Source organism: Hippocampus zosterae, chromosome 17 (assembly GCF_025434085.1).
Source record: "Hippocampus zosterae strain Florida chromosome 17, ASM2543408v3, whole genome shotgun sequence".
Classification (NCBI taxonomy): domain Eukaryota; kingdom Metazoa; phylum Chordata; class Actinopteri; order Syngnathiformes; family Syngnathidae; genus Hippocampus; species Hippocampus zosterae.
The window spans coordinates 2,626,414-2,644,434 of record NC_067467.1 but is presented as its reverse complement, the minus strand read 5'-3'; the positions used below and the strand labels follow the sequence as shown (position 1 = coordinate 2,644,434).

At 42.2% G+C, this 18,021-nt stretch overlaps 1 protein-coding gene across 1 annotated transcript; it reads left to right on the top strand.

Annotated features, from left to right (window-relative positions):
- The first annotated feature begins 1,521 nt into the window (after positions 1-1,521).
- On the top strand, positions 1,522-15,909 carry grapa (GRB2 related adaptor protein a). Its single transcript, XM_052049186.1, has 5 exons — positions 1,522-1,902; positions 4,200-4,297; positions 5,190-5,309; positions 10,172-10,340; positions 14,837-15,909. The coding sequence occupies exons 1-5, from the start codon at positions 1,825-1,827 to the stop codon at positions 15,020-15,022; spliced, it is 651 nt and encodes a 216-aa protein (XP_051905146.1). The 5' UTR covers positions 1,522-1,824; the 3' UTR covers positions 15,023-15,909.
- Positions 15,910-18,021: the final 2,112 nt, after the last annotated feature.

Here is an 18,021-nt window from a genome sequence, read left to right as displayed (position 1 = left end):
TCACGTTTTTTGAGACTCACAAAAATACAGTGTATAATATTTAAATCAGGTTTAATGAATAGACGAGTGTAAAAGTGGACTGAGCTGCAGACACGTCCTGCTTAAAGGGTGGACAGTCTAACATGAGAGGAAGAAGAAAAATCATTCATGTAATACAGTTTTAGATGTTTACACCACTGCACAATTTGCACTCGTGTTTGTGGTAACTGATGATGAACTCAAAGTGAATGTACTGTATGAATAAAAAAATAATGGCGCTTGTCTGCTGTAGCTTAATAATCACGCACCTCCAGTTTTGGCCAGTAGAGGTCAGGCGTGTTGTAGTTTTGATTAAGAAAACAAACCAATCAAATATTTCACATCAAATCAAAAAGATTTAATGTGAAATAGACAGCTACTTATTTCTAGCAGTCACAAATTGTCTGAAACATTAGCCACAACTAAAGAAATAGTGCAATTTCACAGAAACCTATTTTGAATGTTATTATATTACTTATAGTTTTCTGCCTAAATTTCCTTAGTAGTGCTATGCTATGGAAAAGTGCAGTTCGGATCTCGTTACCAAAGCTAAACTAAGACTTTAGTATGATTTCCTATTAAATTGTGCCCTGCACCTGACTGGCCACCAGTTTGGTTGTTCAGGGTGGATTGCTGTGCCATTGCATTGAATCTAAACATGTACACATTACACAAGTCGTGTCAAACTTGTGCATTGCTGTTGGATCTTGAAATTGTCCCTTCAAATATTTAAAGAGCACTTTCTCAAGAACTCCAGGGGTCTTCATGCTGGAGTGATTTTCGCTCTAAAAATGACGCAAGATGAGATCGACCATCGGTCCGCTCACCCCGTGCCTGCTGCTGGATTCACACATGCATCCGTACATCTCACTCACCGTCAGTGTGGCAGACACATTGCTCGCTCTCTGCCATCATTAAATATTCAACGCACTTCATTCTATTTTATGTAGCAAGTAGAATATATCACAGTTAAATATTTCTCAGGCACTTTTTCTTATAGTTTTAAGAGGCCCCAACATAAGAAACTTAAAGAAAGCCCAATAGCGAAGTCTGTGTGTGTGTGGGAGGTACACTGTAAATGGTAAATGAAACCTCTAAATATTGAAGAAAAAAAGAAACAAAAATCTGCAAATATTCAAATTTGTGGGTGCCGAACTGCAAATAAGCAGTGACTGTAGTTTTGAGTTGTAATATCAACATTCACCATTAGATGGCAGATATGGCTTAGTTGCGGGTCTTATACTGCTCTATAATTCAGCATGAGTAGGCCTAATAATAATACATAAATATATTTAGCAGATTTTGAATGAAATGCAGGGCAAACATGGTACCACCTTTCAGCATCGGGTGCGTTCTGAGAGGATTATATTTGCTAGCAAAATTCAAGCCTTGCCTTTATTCAGAGATGCACATTCACAGAAATCAACATCCGACTCGGCGTCGACACAAACCAGAAAGCTGATGAGACAAATGTTCATGCACAGGAAGTGCCTCCCACTCTCTTATCCTGTGTGCGGTCGCTCATTTTCTCTCTCGCTCGCTCTCAGAATGTTACTCATGGCAGTGTGTTGCTGAGCAGCAGCCAGTTGTGTTTCTCCTCTCTCTGAGCTGACGCTCGTTCTCTCATCCTTTGCTCCGCAGCCAGACCAGGCACCATCTCTTCTTCCAGATAGTCTTCTTTAAGTTTTTGTATTTTTTATTTTATTTTTTTATTCTCCCCGCCCCATCATTGTGGAACACTTGTGGAAGTATTTGACCCTGTGGTTGTGTGTGTGAGAGTGTACGCGTGCTCAGTGGGTTTTCAGCATGGAAGCGGTGGCACTGTATACATTTCGTGCCACAGAAGGCGATGAACTCAGTTTCAACAAAGGAGAGTTATTAAAGGTAAGGCAAAAAAATAATAATAATTCGAGATACTTTTTGTATCGGTGCATAAAGAAGTTGACAAAACTGTGCATCAAACAAGACTTATAAGATTGTTGGTAACGGAAGATGTGGGGTTTTTTTTCACGTTATCCTTTAAAGAGGAGAACTCGGCATTGCTTGCACAGCTGGGTCTCTTTTTCTTGATTAGTAAAGATGCCAGCCGTTCAGGGCTCATCACATTGTGATGGACAAGAAGAGATCAAGCCGCTGGATTTGAAAGCCTCACGAGAGTGAGCAGAGGGTCATAAATCAAATGAACGTGTTCTCTAAAGTTTGGCACTTGCCAGATGAAGTGCCGCGCTAAACTTGCAAGCGCTTCATCTTTTACGTCGTCGTCGTCGTGTTGGACGGGGATAAGCGGAGTTATGAATGGCGATGTGTCCACTGCATGCGACACATGTAACTGGCATCTGGCTGTGTTCAGAATTCACCCACAATTTCATTCATTCATTCATTCTAGGAGAAGCCTGAAGGTTTTGTGCTAACACCGACTGGTATTTAGAACTGTTCATAATTCCCTCCACTTTGGTCATAGTTCCAGCTGAACAAAAACAGCCCCAAAGCATTACAAAAAGCATTATACATCTCTCTACAAAGTTGACTGGTGAAAGTTGAGTGTGTAGTAAAGCATTAGTAAGGTGGTAGTAAGTCGATTCACAATTTTAAAATAGCCTTGTTACGGGATTGGGAGGGGGGGATTTGTTTCCACTGCCAAATATGACACAAAAGCACCGCCGAAATAAAAATCTATTTTTGTGGAAGCAGTAAAACATAAAAGAGAAAATTGGCTCTGCCATCACCTTTTGATTGTGAAGTATGTCTCAAAACCTCCTTGAGTCTGCTGCTTCCTTCCGACAATCCCCCACATGCTGAAATCAACCTAGTAAATCATCCACCTATTCGGAACATTTAACGTCAGTAAGAATTTTTGGGGAGCGGTGGAAAGTTGTTAGAAAGCAAGGTAGAAGAACAGGAAATGAGTCAGAAGTCTGATTGAACTCCCACAAACAGTGTTGCTCTTGTGGCAACGAGGGGGTATTGGAGTTTGTCAAAGCAAATCTTTTTAATGCCATTGCTACAGGCATGGGTGAAGTTGCAGTGACATTTCGGAGGGGGTTCCTGTGTGAATCTCGGTCTCCTTAAGTCGTTCAATCTACCTACCGACAGTGAAAAAAAAAAACAAATGGTGTGTTGAATTGACGTTGCTTAAAAAATATATCTGGATCCAGATCTTTATCTGGTGCAACCATTTGGCAAAGGAAAATTCCATTGTGAGTTTTGAAGAAATTTCATCGATGCTGCATGTCATACATAAAGCATAATTGACAATAAAGATGACCTTGACCTTGACCTTGACCTTGAATGCATGACGCTTGCCCTGAACTGAATCACCAAACGTGTCTCTTTAACTTTATCGTTTTCCTGCTCGGAAATAAGAAGCAAAGCAAAAAGTATGAAGAGTGGGCATTGCGGGTGAGGTGAGAAAACAAGAGGTCGATGTTATTTTAACACCTTTGTCTTTTTTTTTTTCTGAAAAAAACGTTTCACACATCAGACATGAGATCAAGTGCTCAAACCTGATTGAACAGCAGTGCTGGCTGGGGGGGGGGGGGGGGGGCACATCGATGTGCTCGATGTCAAACTCGTCTATATGCACATTTTTCAATTCCATTGAAATCCTTGAGAAGGGTATGACATATCCTGACCTAGATAATCAGTGACGACAGTGAAGATAATCAGTGAAGACAATACAATACAATACAATACAATACATGATGATTTATATAGCGCTTTCACAACAGCGGCAGCTGTAACAAAGACGGGTAACTTTTTTAGAATTTAAAAAAAATATGAAATATGCAGGAACAATAGTCTACTGTACTATTATGGTTTTTCATGTGTTGCCGATAAAACATTTTCTACAGAATAACGTGGTCAATACAGCCCCACTCGTCACACAGTATTTCGATTATATTAATATCGCCTTTGCTCTATCTCAGTGGGTGGCGATTTTGCTGCTTGCCGTCGACCGAAAATGACATCACAGTGCCAAACGGGCTCAGCTTCGCACGTCACATGGGCAAACCCAGAAAATAGGAATTAGTAAGACTCCTCCTATTAAACAGAAGACACAAAGAAGAGGCCAGGGGAAAAAAAAGGACGATTGGCAGTGACCTTAGGCCCAAATAATAATCGCGTGTGTGCAGGCACGAAAATGGGCAAATATTTAATCTCTTTGTGTGATATGTTCCTAGATCACCAACATGGAGGATGATCCCAACTGGTACACGGCCGAGCTCCACAACAGAAAAGGCTTTGTGCCAAAGAACTATATCAACCTGCGGCCACACGCGTGAGTTCATGCCGCACGCATACACGAATGTTGTAAGCACTCGTACAGTACAGGCGCACACACACACACAAACACACACACACAAAGGCATTGGTAAATCAGCATATCCACATATCCAGCAAAAGTCTAGTGGACGAGCTCATTATTGCGTATGCACGAGTGAGTGTGTGTGTGTGTGTGTGTGTGTGTGTGTGTGTGTGTGTGTGTGTGTGTGTGTCACAGCTCCAGGCATCTTCTGCTCTGGTTTGGACATCTGCATCCCAGCATAAGACAAACCCATCCTACTCACACACTCACTTATGTAATCTCACACTTTGCAGTTGCAAGGGTGCGTGCGTGTGTGCATGGGTGTGTGTTAGCGTCTGCTATACACTGCATTTCCATCACTTTGTCTCACAACAGACGGGCTCCAAGTTTTTTCGACGACAGATGCTAAAGCGAAATCACAGCAGGCTGCGTCTTATTAAAAAAATTAATAAATATAATAATGATAATTGGAGCTCCTTAGATGAAACCTACAGGCGAAAGGCTTCTCCAAAGCAAATGTTTAAGGTATAGGAATTGATGTTCTGTAACTGTAGTTGAAACTTTAAATAGAGCTTCTGCAGAGATGCTGTGTGCAATTTTAGCAACGGTTTTAAAATAGCTTCAAAAAGATTATCGTTTTCTCCAGCCCGAACTTCCCTTCATCTGACAGCACGAATCTGTGCTATTGTAAGAATTCTTTTGAAATGCCATTCTCTTAGAAAGGCAACAAGAACGTCCAAAGACAATAGTTCACGTTCATTGAATATGAAGCAAAGATTCGGTCAAACTCGTAGGCAAATCCAATGAAGAGGAAAATAAAATATCCACCCTAACATTGGTTTCTCTTTTCTTACCAAATCATCAGGTGGTTTGCAGGTCGGATATCTCGCGGGGTAGCAGAAAGTCGCCTGAGACACAGGGAATGTGGAGCATTTTTGGTCCGAGAGAGCGAAAGTGCTCCTGGGGAGTTTTCCATGTCGGTCAGGTAAGAAAAATATTCACTAAGAGTGAAGTCAACAATAATCCGAGTCCAAACACACGAAAATATGAATGAAGCATCAAAATGCACCCATTTTTATTTTGGGACTTGCTGTCAACTGATAATGACATCACAGTTACTCGGGCTCAGGTAGCGACCAATCACGGCTCACCTTTTTTTTCTGAGTTTGATCACGTGACATTCCCAAGATAAAACTTGATTTGCCGTTATCCACATTCAAGTGGTGATACTAAAGACCATTGAAATAAAATTATTTGCACATTTAGTGATGCACCAACAGGGATTCAAAGCCGGATCTCCTGCCTGTGAGGCAAATGTGCTCACCACATGGACAACGTATTGTCATGCAATAAATCTCCGTCTCCTCATTTTTAAATTCATGATAAATTAAGTAGGCAAAGGGGGAGGACGTGAGGGATAGACGAGGGAGTTAGGTGGAGGGTAAAAGCAAGAAGCCTCCGGCCTGATGTGAGTTAATCTCATCTGGCACTCGAGAGTATCTTGAGCTGCTAATGGCACCGAATGTTTGGCCAGTCAGGCAGCGACAATCATAGATGCTTGTGATCTCGGCCCTGGGCTCAGAGGAGGTGCTAAAGTGTGGAGCCTCGGGAGGTGGCTGGCTCGCCACTGAATTATCTGCCTAGAAGGAAGACCAAAAAATGAATACCCGCATATTAGCAGTTCACCTTTCACAAAAATTCACCTAATTGCGGCATAAAAGAAAAAAAAATCTATTACTTACTGATAAACACAATTTTCACATTTTCTATGATGGTGCCCAAGCCCCCAAAAAACAATAAAAATATAATTTGGCACCATCAAGGTGCTATGCTGAAGCGAGTTGAGGAGCTCCACTCAGGCAAAAAGTTATGCTTAGCCGCCATATTGCGGTATTGGGAGCAGGAATATAATTCTGTTGTTGTTGTTGCGTGTCATGGGTGTTGCAAAGCAGGACTCATTGTGCAAATACAGTTAATTCAATTCTTAAAAGAAAATGTTTGTTCCTCATTACGCAGCCTGTGAGTCCTGACATTAATTACAGCACAGTGAGGGAAGATATGAAGCACAGTGCGGTTTCAATACGACTTTATTAAATCACGCCACTTGACACAGAAGCTCTCTTAGTCACGCACTGAGACAACATTCAGTCCTCCAAAAATGTTCCATGTTGATCTATTATGAATATGATCCGACACTTTTCTCATATCCACAAATGCATCTGTGGTATCAAAGTCCTTTTCGTGACCTCGATGGCATTGCAATCCCAGAAGCATAATTGGATGTCCACTTAATTGCACAAACTTAATATGTGCACATGGATGTATTAAGCCGACACGCTTAACACCCGCATGCTGAGTAAAAAATTATAATAACATACTGTAAGTAGGGAGGGGCGCCACTTTGAATGGTAGCTTCATTAACATGACCTCTGATATCGCTGACTCAAGCGCCCGCAGGCCGTTTGGCTTTGAGAAGGTTTGTCTTCGGTCATCATTAGTGTCTTATCGGGCTTCTTAAAGGGACTGGGCACTTGAGGCCATGCTTATGTTAGAGAGACATAATCCTCGCTAAGCTTCAAGTACCACGTGAGGAATTTGGTGCACCATGAATTTCGATTCAGACGGGGCAAATTGACATTGATTGAGTCTTAAGATCCGTCCATCAAACCAACAAAAATGCTGCCTACAAGGTTTCGTGTGACGCTCTCAGAGACATATTAACTTGACGCTGTGTTTATTCCTGCAGTGACATATTTGATCTGTTCAAGGGTTAGAGGAATGTGTTGGTAACACATTAGAGCTATGATGTCGCTAATACTGTCATAGGTCTGGGCATTATTACGGAAACTCAGGAGGAGAAAAGAAAAAAAAATAGCACACAAATGGCTGTCTATTAAAGCAGGTTGCATTGGTGTATTTATTTGAAACAGTAAAAAAAAAAATCCCTTTGCTTTAAAAATATTTAAAAGTAAATGGGTCCGAAAATAGCTTGAATTGTGCCCTCGCTTCAGAGTACTTTTATGTATTTATTTTTGTCACGTAAACAATACAGCGGGGCCGATCTAAGTCGTGATTTCGCGTGATCACAATAAGGGAGAGAAGTTGAAATCTCAAGGCCTGGATGCCTATTCACGTTCAAAGAGTCAATCCAAAATGTCTCTCACTGTTTGAGCTGTTTAACTATGGCTCGATACTGTTTGTTACCATTCCGACAACAGAATTGAAAAAAAAAAAGTAGTCCAAACACCCACACATGCACACTATCTGGCAAACAGCCCCCCCAAAACACATGACGTAATGTCATTTGCATACGAAGCTGATTCGTCCACTCTGACATCATCCTCCTTTTCTCGCGGGATGGTTCCAAAAATGACCGCTGGCCATATCAATGGGTGCGGCGTTCATTCGTTACAGTTTAATCATGCACCGTCGCACATTGCTCACGATTAGGAAACAGAGGGTGAGTTTAGAGAACAGGGGGCTGACGGCACCAGGGAGGAAGTGAAAGCAGATTGAGGGAGGAAGTCGAGGGAAAGACGAGCTGGGCGACCTTCATGCGTCTCCAATCGTGCTGGCGAAGGGTAAAAAGTTGTAAAAATAACTTGGCCGTCAGTGTGTCTCACCGCTTTCTATCTCCGCATCTACAATAGGTGCCTTTCTCATCGCCGGTCTGCTTCTCGCTCGCTCTCAGTCTCAATCCCTTCTCGTCTTTTCTCGGCGCAGAGAAAACGAACATAATCTCGCAATCGCCGTGGGCCTTAATTACAGTGGATGAAGAACACAAATGAGAGGGATGGAGAGAGAGCGAAGGGCGAGAGAGCGTGTGTGAGTCTATATCTTTGTGTGCGCGCGTTCATCATGTCGCAATGCGAAGAGTTTAGCGGCCTGAGCGTGTTACTTGACCTCTGGCCCTGATTGTAATGATGACGGATCCATCATGATTGGAAAGCCTTGCTCTTGATTTAATTGAAAGTACAAATGTACATGTCCATGGCGAGTGATGCCAAACGTGCATTATAACTGGGAGGGTTGGCAGTGAATGAGTTTTTCATACGTTTGTATAATTTTACATAACATCAAGATATTTTTACACTCGACTTCTCACTTTGTCCAAATAGGCTCGTTACCGTTTTCAACCTCCACAGATAATGGAATGGAATGAAGGGACAAATTGGAAAAAAAAAAAAAACTTAAAAACGCTGCAAAACAATCAATATGTTTTTCACCAAAATGTGTCTTGGGAAAAAATCTGGAGGAAAAAATGATTGTTGTTGTTGGGTTAGAGCAGTGGATCGGTCTTTCTTATAAATGAAATAGATTCAGACCACATATTTTGCATACATTTTTTCCATATTTAAAATTGCAGCCATACATCTGTTCAGGAAATGCGTGGTACCGCGTGCCCCCCCCCCCCCCGCCCCCAGCAACACTGTTGAAAAATTGTCGCCCCCTCCAGCATTTACAGTTAAATTGCCCACTCCTTCTCAAACGGCGAAGGAGTGTCAGTTGCGCAAATTGACCGGTAGGGTGCGGCAAAGGGCGCCTGACATCATAATGAGCTGATAAAGATGAGTTGCATTTGTCAGCATGGTGAGAGTAGAGTGGCTTTTGCGGGGGGGTGGAGGAATGAAGACACGTTGGGAGTGATAACATTCGATCTGTGACAAATAGACAGCAAATGAATATGTGCCCGATTATAGAAACGTAATTAAATTGCTGCTTCATGATCAAGAGTCAAACTAGTCAATTTCATTCCCTCAAAAATGGTATCTGCTAAAATAAATGCTGCCAGGTTGAAATCCTAAATACGAAGCCATTGGCAACCACTCTATGAGATGTTCTGTCACCCTAACCATCCCACTGGAAAATCTCTGCCGACACCTCTTCCTGCATTTTCATGACTTTTAGCGCAAGTGAGGTGGAGGTAGACGGGGGGAGTCAAACGGGGCCACATGAATGCTATCCAGCAAGCAAAGAGTCATTTGTGCTGGTTCATGAAGTTTCACGTCTGAGTAGAGAAGGAATTCAGCTTGAAACAAACTGATCGTCACTCGTGCGGTCCCAGCAGACCTATGACAGATCGGTGAGGTCAAACCTCACACGTCAATGTGAGCTCCCACTTGGGTTAGGGTTATGGAACGAAAAAAACACTCTCTCTCTCTCACTCTCTCTCTCTCCCCAAAAAAGTATTACTGAATTCCCCAAATATAGTACAAGAGATTTTTAGCCATTATGAAATCTAACAGGACATCCTCCTACTCCTTTATGATTTGAAGAATATGGGGGTGTTGAGCTGACTTTGGCCGTATGTTACAGGCGGTTACATAACAGTAATGATCATGGTGAGATGTTCCGATTTCTAAAGATAAACTGCTAAGTTACTTAGCAACCCGCCACAGGGTGCAGGTAGGAAGTGTCGGCAGGAGAAAACTGGAAGGGAAAAAAAATCATTGCAGCATACATTGCGACTCTCTAAGAAAATCATTTAGTTCAGTAGTTCTAGCATAGACAACATTTGCAGTACGCATGCTATACATAGATGCTGCTCACTTACTCCTGAAACGTCTCTACAGTGACTGCGCAAATAATGAAACTTTCGGTTCACACCAATGAGCATCCCATTTGACATTACAGCCTTTCGTGACACAATGACATCAAAATGTTGGCTGACTTGTTGGCCCCCGCTTGTTGTTGTTGTTTCCAGACAGAACATGAGTCATTTTCTCAGCCGGTTGTTGTTGTTATAAACCATTAATCATTTGTATACATGAGAAAACCCAAATAGCTTTGAATAAAAAGATATTTTACCGATACATAATTGCTTTTTTTTTATCATTGTCTTGACAGTTATGGGGACCACGTCCAACACTTCAAGGTGCTGCAGGACCGTTGTAGTCAGTACTACGTATGGGATGAGCTCTTCTCCTCCCTGAACGAGCTTGTGGAGTTCTATCATAGCAACAGCATCGCGAAGGAGAGGACCGTCTTTCTGCGAGACCCCGAACACTTTGCAAGAGTAAGCACGTGACCTCTACTTTTAACATTCTTTTTTACATACGTGAATGTAAAAAATAAATAAATGAATAAAAAATACAGCCGGTTTCATATGTTCACATACCATTTCATCATCATCATCAATGTCCTGCTGAAATCTCTGTACATTGTCGTGTCCCTCGAAAGGAAATATTTTGTTTAATTTGATAGAATTCACTGGCCACGACATTTTTGATTTACACCATCACAAAGCAAAATATATTTTTTTATTTAACAATGTATTTATTACGGTTGCAAATACTGAGAGATTTTTCTGAATATTTTGATGACCTCTTTTTGTTTCTTTTTTTTAAATCCTGAAAGAGGCGTGGCAGGGAGTGCATGCAAAATAAATCCCCCACGTGTCCTTCATTTGTCTGCCTGGATTTATTCTGTAACGTCACATTCAAGGTGTTAACCGCGCCATGCTCAAAACGCGTCTTGTCCCATGTGTGGGCTCCTCTATTTGTCTTCCGAGCGAACGTTTGTTCGTATTTCTCACACGATTCCGAGAATAATTGGATAAATCCGCGTTGTAGTCGATGCGAGTGACATAAAAGTCCAAACCGCCTTTGAATCAAATCAAATCTAAAGATGATCAAGTTCACATGTGCTCTCATTATTTCGGTATGTTACGTGTTTGGTGTTCCGAGGTGTGGCAATGCGGTGCAAGGGAAGGCATTCGATCTGCCATGCTATTAATGTTAAAGGAGGGTGAGTGAGTGCTCGTCATCGCAGCTTGGGAAACTGGGGCACTCTGTCATAAATCTGGGTAGTGACGATGCCGTTTAGGAACGGCGCATATTTTGGGACTCATAATCCCGTATGCATGTTTCTCTCAAAATTATTATTATTTTTAAATGAAATGGCAAAAAAAACATCCTAGCAACATAGATGGCCAAATTCAGCAAGGTTTGATGACGTCCACCGTTAACCTTCAAATCGAGGTCGGCAGGGTGGAGTTTGTACCTAAGCTGCGCTCGTACGACACAACCATCTGGATTGACAGGTTGCTGTGGTAGCAAAGCTTCAATCATGTGTCAATCATCCAAATAAGGTAGTGTCATGCAACCCACGCCTGAGACCTGGAAGCACGCTTGTTTGTACCGACGGAAACCTTCATGAAAATGAAATCAACGTGTGAAATCAACATGATGTTGGTCCTCTGAAAAATCAAGAGCCGCGTCACACGCCTGTCTCGAATCCGAGTTACGCTTGCACTCAGCAGAACATGAAACATTGATCAATTCAAGCTCAACTGAATCCAAGAAGTGTTGCAAAACTAGGCGGTGTGGTTATAGAAAATAAACAATCTAACGAAGAGAGCTATGACACCCTAAAAAAAAAAATCATGGTTGGTGTGTAGAGTACTTGTAATGTCAAAGGTATTTGATGGTGTGAAGGTGAGGCCTAGTAAGACGAATACTTTAAACATTTTAGTCTGTCCAACTCTTGATTGATTAATTAGTTGATTAAAAAGTGCTCCCAGATACTTTTCTTTGATATAGTGCGTCTGTTCAAGTTAGCACTTGCTTGTTTAATCAACCAAGTAATTTGTTTCCTTTTCAACTCCTTTTTCACGAAAAAAAGATGCTCGAGAGTCATGTTACAACACAACGGAAGGAAAACAGCTGCGAGTGATGAGCGAGAGGGAGGGATGATCTTGATTGGAGTTCCCCTCCGCTCTGCTGTCATCATGTCAAACAACAGCTCCTGCCAGCATCAGCTGATCTGCCGTCAGCTGACCAAAATCAGGGTGGAGCGTACCAAATTGTGTCTTCACAGCATGAACGAAGCTAAAACGTGTCCCGAATTGAAATTAGATCTCCCTCTCTCGCATCAGCTCCGTGTCGCTTATTATTAACATTTTCACGCCTCTGCCTTCATTTGAGCTGTTTCTATAAGCGACTATATTGTTTTTCATTTTACAGCAACTCAACCCTTCCAATAAGCTTTCATGAAAGCAAGTTAATGGCTGTGCCAGAACACGAAAACGTGTTTGTCAGGTCTGACGAGAGAGAGATTGTGATTCAGACTAAAACATCACTTCATCTGATTTATGAAAGGTTTGCGAAGATTTTTTTGGGGCCCTGACCTGAATGTGTCTGAAAATGAGGGTAAAAAAAAACAAAAACAACAACAACAGCACTTCTTCGCGGAGCAACCAAGTGCAGCATATCACAAGCTAACACTATTATCATGCTAATCTACAGTATATACTGTACACTGTATATGCACACACACACACACACACACACACACACACAAACACACACACACACACACACAATTAATTTGTCAGTGGTAAAGGCCGCATTTCATCACCGAGACACTGAATAACACTTGTCAACTAATGTAGCCATTTTGGTTTGACATCGTTTGGAAACAAAATGTCGGGGGGCCCACGCAGTACTGTTTCGTTTCTTTTTCTTGCCTCACCATACAAAGCTGTTGCCCCTTGGTGTTCAGGGAGCAATTTGTTCCATTGTCAATACTGTATGCGGTGTTAGATGAGCGGATACAAGACTGAATTTCTCCTTAATTATTGCTTGCGGCTAGCTTGCGCAGCAGAAGCAATGTGATGTGGTTATGAGTGATTTTTTTTCTGGCATTTTACAAAACAAATTGAAAGTCATAAAAATATTGAAAGGAAGCATTTTTAATGTAAATTACGCCCTTTTTCCTTGGGGGGGGGAATTTTTCCAAATGATATAGTCAGTCTCTTTTTGTACTGTTGGTTAGCATTGAGGAAATGAATGCGACTTGTTGGGACAGATGTCTACTTGTGAGGGAATGTGCTCTATGAGCATTTTCCAATTTAATTTCAATTTTAAAAAACAACACTTCAAATATAAGAGGGGGTCTCTGGATTGTACAACACTGCACCTAGTTGTCGTATAAAGCCAATCAATTAGAAGCCTTGCAAGACCTTGAAATGATTTCGTATTTTGACAAGAAGCCAAATCAACAAACTGTTGAAGTGCACAAGTTATTTGATGTATTTCTATTCCTTCTCTGACAGTTTTATCGGGGGGACGGGGGGGGGGCTTGCGCCAAAGTGACAACCCACCCAGTGCATTGGTTGCAAAGCATCGGTATTCTACTTTCCTCAGCGGGAGTGCAACTGACAGCAGAGAGAGGTCGGCGAGGTTCGAAATGCGCAACTTAAAATAGCTGCTTTTTTTTTTTTTTCACCAGCTTGACTGTTTTCACTTTGCGAGAGCTGCAGAGATCAGAGGAGGGCTGATGCCCAGGAGAAAAGTAAACGCGACTTGTATTTGTGCACTTATAGACAAACAGCGGGACAGAAAGCGACGGGGCACATTTTGTTGAAAGGCAGTTTTATTTTTAGTGTGTAGGTGTGTGATGTTATCTCAGCGTCGCATGCATTCCTCTGCACTCGGCATTTGGCGAGCTGAGCCTTTTCCCTCCCTGTGTTTTGTCATTTCTTCGGTGCCATCGGCCTGCCACTGATAAAAAGCTATGCGCTGTCAAATAAAGAACAAAGCCTGTATATGCATTTTAATCATTTTTTTAAAATCATCTTCCGGAAAGAGCAGTAGAAAGCCATTGGATTTTGACTAAATATATAATTTGTTCAACAAAATGCTTTTATCAACCACATAGTGTGCATTCATGATGTAAATATAACGCACCGGCCTTCTCTGCCATGATGTCTCTTTGCTTCACAGGTCCATTCATTTATTATTCAACACGGAATGCAGGGCGAAGAAGAATAAGCGCACTCGAAACATAAAAATAAAAATTCACTCACTGTTACGCTCACTGGACATTAAAAAAAAAAATTCTTTAGGTACAGTAAAATAACACTCGGGTTTATTGGGTGTCATGTTAGTTTCTAGCTGTGCCTCAACTGTTGTTTTGTTTTGGGTTTTGAATTCATTTCAAATGAGTCTAAATCACTGCCGGAAATAAAACCTATTTGAGTCCAAAGTGACCGTCAGCTGTCCATTTCAATCTCGTCTACATCATTGCTACTTGTCCAAACATATTACCACCCCCACCCCCACTCCCCCACCCTGCCACCGACAGATGCCCAACCAGAATACGTCAGTCAGCCAACTCCTGAGAATTATTAGTCATCAACTGAATATTTATTGAATGTGTTGTCCTGCTTCTGTGTTGCTTTCTCAGCGAAAACTGTCTCTGTTGTTGAGTTCTTTATTTCGGCTCACCCGTGACCCTAATGAGGAGGACGGGTGCTCAAGAAAATGAGTGGATGGAACGTTGACACATCAGACAAAGTTATCAGTAAAATATGAGCCCACGGAAATGTCGTTTTAGACATTTTATTGTGTATACGACAGTCCATGTAAGGAGTAGAAACACGTTTACTCACATCCAATGTGTGCAAATAGACAAGAAGCCATTTTGAGTTTCACAAGACTGATCTTTTCCTTCTTTCTCCTTCCGCTTGCTACTTCCTGCTCCATCTTTTCTCGTGGTCTTTTGGCACAGCGTCCTCACCACGCCCACGCCATCTTCGACTTCAACCCTCACCACCCCTCGCAGCTACGCTTCCTGCGGGGAGACGTCATCGAGCTCATTGACTGCTCCGACACACTGCGCTGGAGGGGCCGTTGCCATGGACACGTGGGCTACTTCCCCCCGGAGTATGTCCAGCCTGTTTACCACTGCCAGTGAGCCCACACACTTCCACCGCTCTTGGAGCAGATGGCATGCCGAGTGATGAGTGACGAAATCATAAAATAAATAAATAAATAAATGGAAAATAACTCCCGTTTACCACATCCTGGGCAAAACGTCTGCCTAATAATCAGCTGTGACTGGCACATCAGCTACTCCAGCCCGCAATCTCCACCAACCTAGAAATGTTACATCAGTGGCACCATCCGTGATGGAAAACTCACAATCAAACACTTGCTGGCCTAATCATTGAAAATCATTAGGATTTGTCGAATTGAACCAAAAGGATGATGCAACCAGTTTGTTCAGAGGAACCCGGCAGAGGAATCAACCCTCCCACTCATCAATTTGTTGTCAAATTGAGGGACACAAGTGTCATTATGTTTTGAATATTTGGACCGAGTGGTCTGAAAATAGACGGCACACTTCTACGGAGCAGGACGCGGCATTCTGTGTCGACAGGATTGGCCGTGCACAAATGAAAATTGGAACGCAAGTGTTTGGTGCGATCATGTAGGCAGCCCTTTAACTCTATGGACCAGGCCAATGCCACGCATTTAGGAGAATTTTGTACAAAGGTCATCCTAGCTACTAGATCATTACAGTCCTAATCGTAACCACTTTGACCGAATGCCAAAACATTCCGGTACCATTTCGGCACAGCGCATCCACCATGTTTGTGGAAAACACTGAATGCTGAAAAACGTTCCATGAGACTTGCCAGTCGGACTGTTCACACTCAAACTAGATCCAATCATCGATATGTGTATTCGCTGCTTGAGATGACTGCTCAACATTATTCGACTCCGTGCTTTTAAGTTGTAGAAGGAAGTCATGTCATTGCAGTTTGCAAAAGAAATAAAAGGCTGTTTTTAAAACAGGCACACGGAGTCCTCTGATGACTTATGTGGATGCACATATACAGCGGGACGGGATGAAAGAGGGCTGGCAAGTGTGAGCACTGATGCTTGTTCGTCTCTGTGTGCCCTGCGACTGGCTGGGCACCAGTTCAGGGTGTCCCCAGCTGACGGCACAAAGACACCTAGGATAGGCTCCAGCACCCCCCACGACCCTTGTGAGGATAAGCGGCTAGGAAAATGGATGGATGGATAATAATAATAATAATAATAATAATAATATATCCTAAATATTAAAGAAACTCTGTCTGGATGCGCTTTAAGAAATGTTGGCTTGCAAGATGGCTGTAGCCTACTGGTTTTCATTCGTGAAGTGAGGGTACCGTGGGTTTAGCTGGAAGATTGAAATGTGAATGTTTTCATTTAAAATTTCTGTCATTTTTTTGAGTCAGTGAGCTGACATTTTAGGATTACCGTACACACATAACACCGAGAGTCAGACACACACACACACAATGCATGCCAGTTGTCAGTTGACTGGTGCGATGTGAAGAATGTGTTGCAGTTTCTCTCACCAGGATGTCAGATTTCAACTGGAGTAGAAAACCAGGTCACATGCGGAAATTCCCTTCGGCTGCATCGCTTATATTTTCTCTTTGTTTGTTATTTACTTACACTACACTCTAATTATGATGTTCTTCAAGTGTTCCTGCACACCTCATTTAGAGTTTGGATGCATTTAAGAGTCAAAAGGTCTTCCATAAATAGCTGTGACTTCATTTGCGCTTGCAAATGAATTTTCCTGAGTCATTTGAAAGCACGAGAGACAATAAAAAGCTCTTTCCGCGTGTCATTTTTGTGTCACACACACGAGACGGGAAACGGTGAATAGTGCTTCATTGCTGACATCACCATGACAACACACAGAAGAACCCGGTTACACAGGGCAAAATGTAAAAGCATATACGGAGTTAAATGGGGTTGCAATGAAAGAGAAACTATTGTGGAAGAGAAATAAAAAAAGAAAGGAATGCAGGGAGGGGAAGCAATAGATCAACAATAGGTGACAGTAACAAAGTGGCAGACGGGAGATGGGAAAGTGTCAAAGCTGAGAAGTCAATGATAATTCCTGGAATGTGAAGCCAAATGTAACAAAAAGCATGAAACTAGCTGGAGTGACTATTCAGCCTCGAGGAGTCTACTGACAGGACTATTACTTGCTGGCAATGCACGTCATGTTCAAACAATAAATCAAAGGTGAGATTGGCAGTTTAGCACTCTTTAATAAGAGCTCTTTCGTGAGCTGTGGAATCCGATGAAAGCAGAGGAAATGGAAAGGTTGCTTCTGCACTACCACATAGCTGAAGCAGGGCATACAAGCCGATCATCAGGCCTAATTTGATGCCGGGCTGCCAACCGAGCAAATTTTCAGCCCCGTGAGATTTGCTACATCTCTTTTCGGACTACTGGGTGTCTAAGGGGCCACAAAAGTGCATGTTGATTTTAACGATAAAATTGCATGATCCACATTTTGTGTAGAAAGACGTACAAACACAGAGTGATGTGGGATCACATGCCGACCACTGATTCTACTGCTCCTCACTGTCTTATAACTTGATAATCAAGTCAGCTGCATTTGGTCTTGCCTCTTTTGAACTTACTCAAGGGCGTTTCAAGCTGGAGAAAAAAAAAGCACGGCTTCTTTTTTTTAAACTCATGATGGCTTGTTTTGTTCTCGCTCGCTCTTGATTAGAAGCTCAAACATGCAGCCAGCTGTGGCAAAATGTGGGTTGCCAACTCCTGAGGAAAACAATTGCCTACCTGCAAAACATTTGCAAACCGACGGAAAGTAGTCAACATTGTTACTGCTAACTACAGACTAGCAATGTGACAGCTGAAATGCAGATTTGATTCATGAGAATACATAATTGCAGCTTAACTTAATGGAGCTCGGCGCAAAATCAAACTTCTTTTCTCCCTTCAGGGAGCCCCCGTACCTTCACTTGGATTTGGCAACACAAGTGTACAAGTAATATCTCAGCCACACCACATTTTTGGGGGGCCGCATGAACGTGACTTGAGGGATTTAAACACATGTTTAATGGAAATGTCACACTGAGAGTGGAAACTACTCACCCA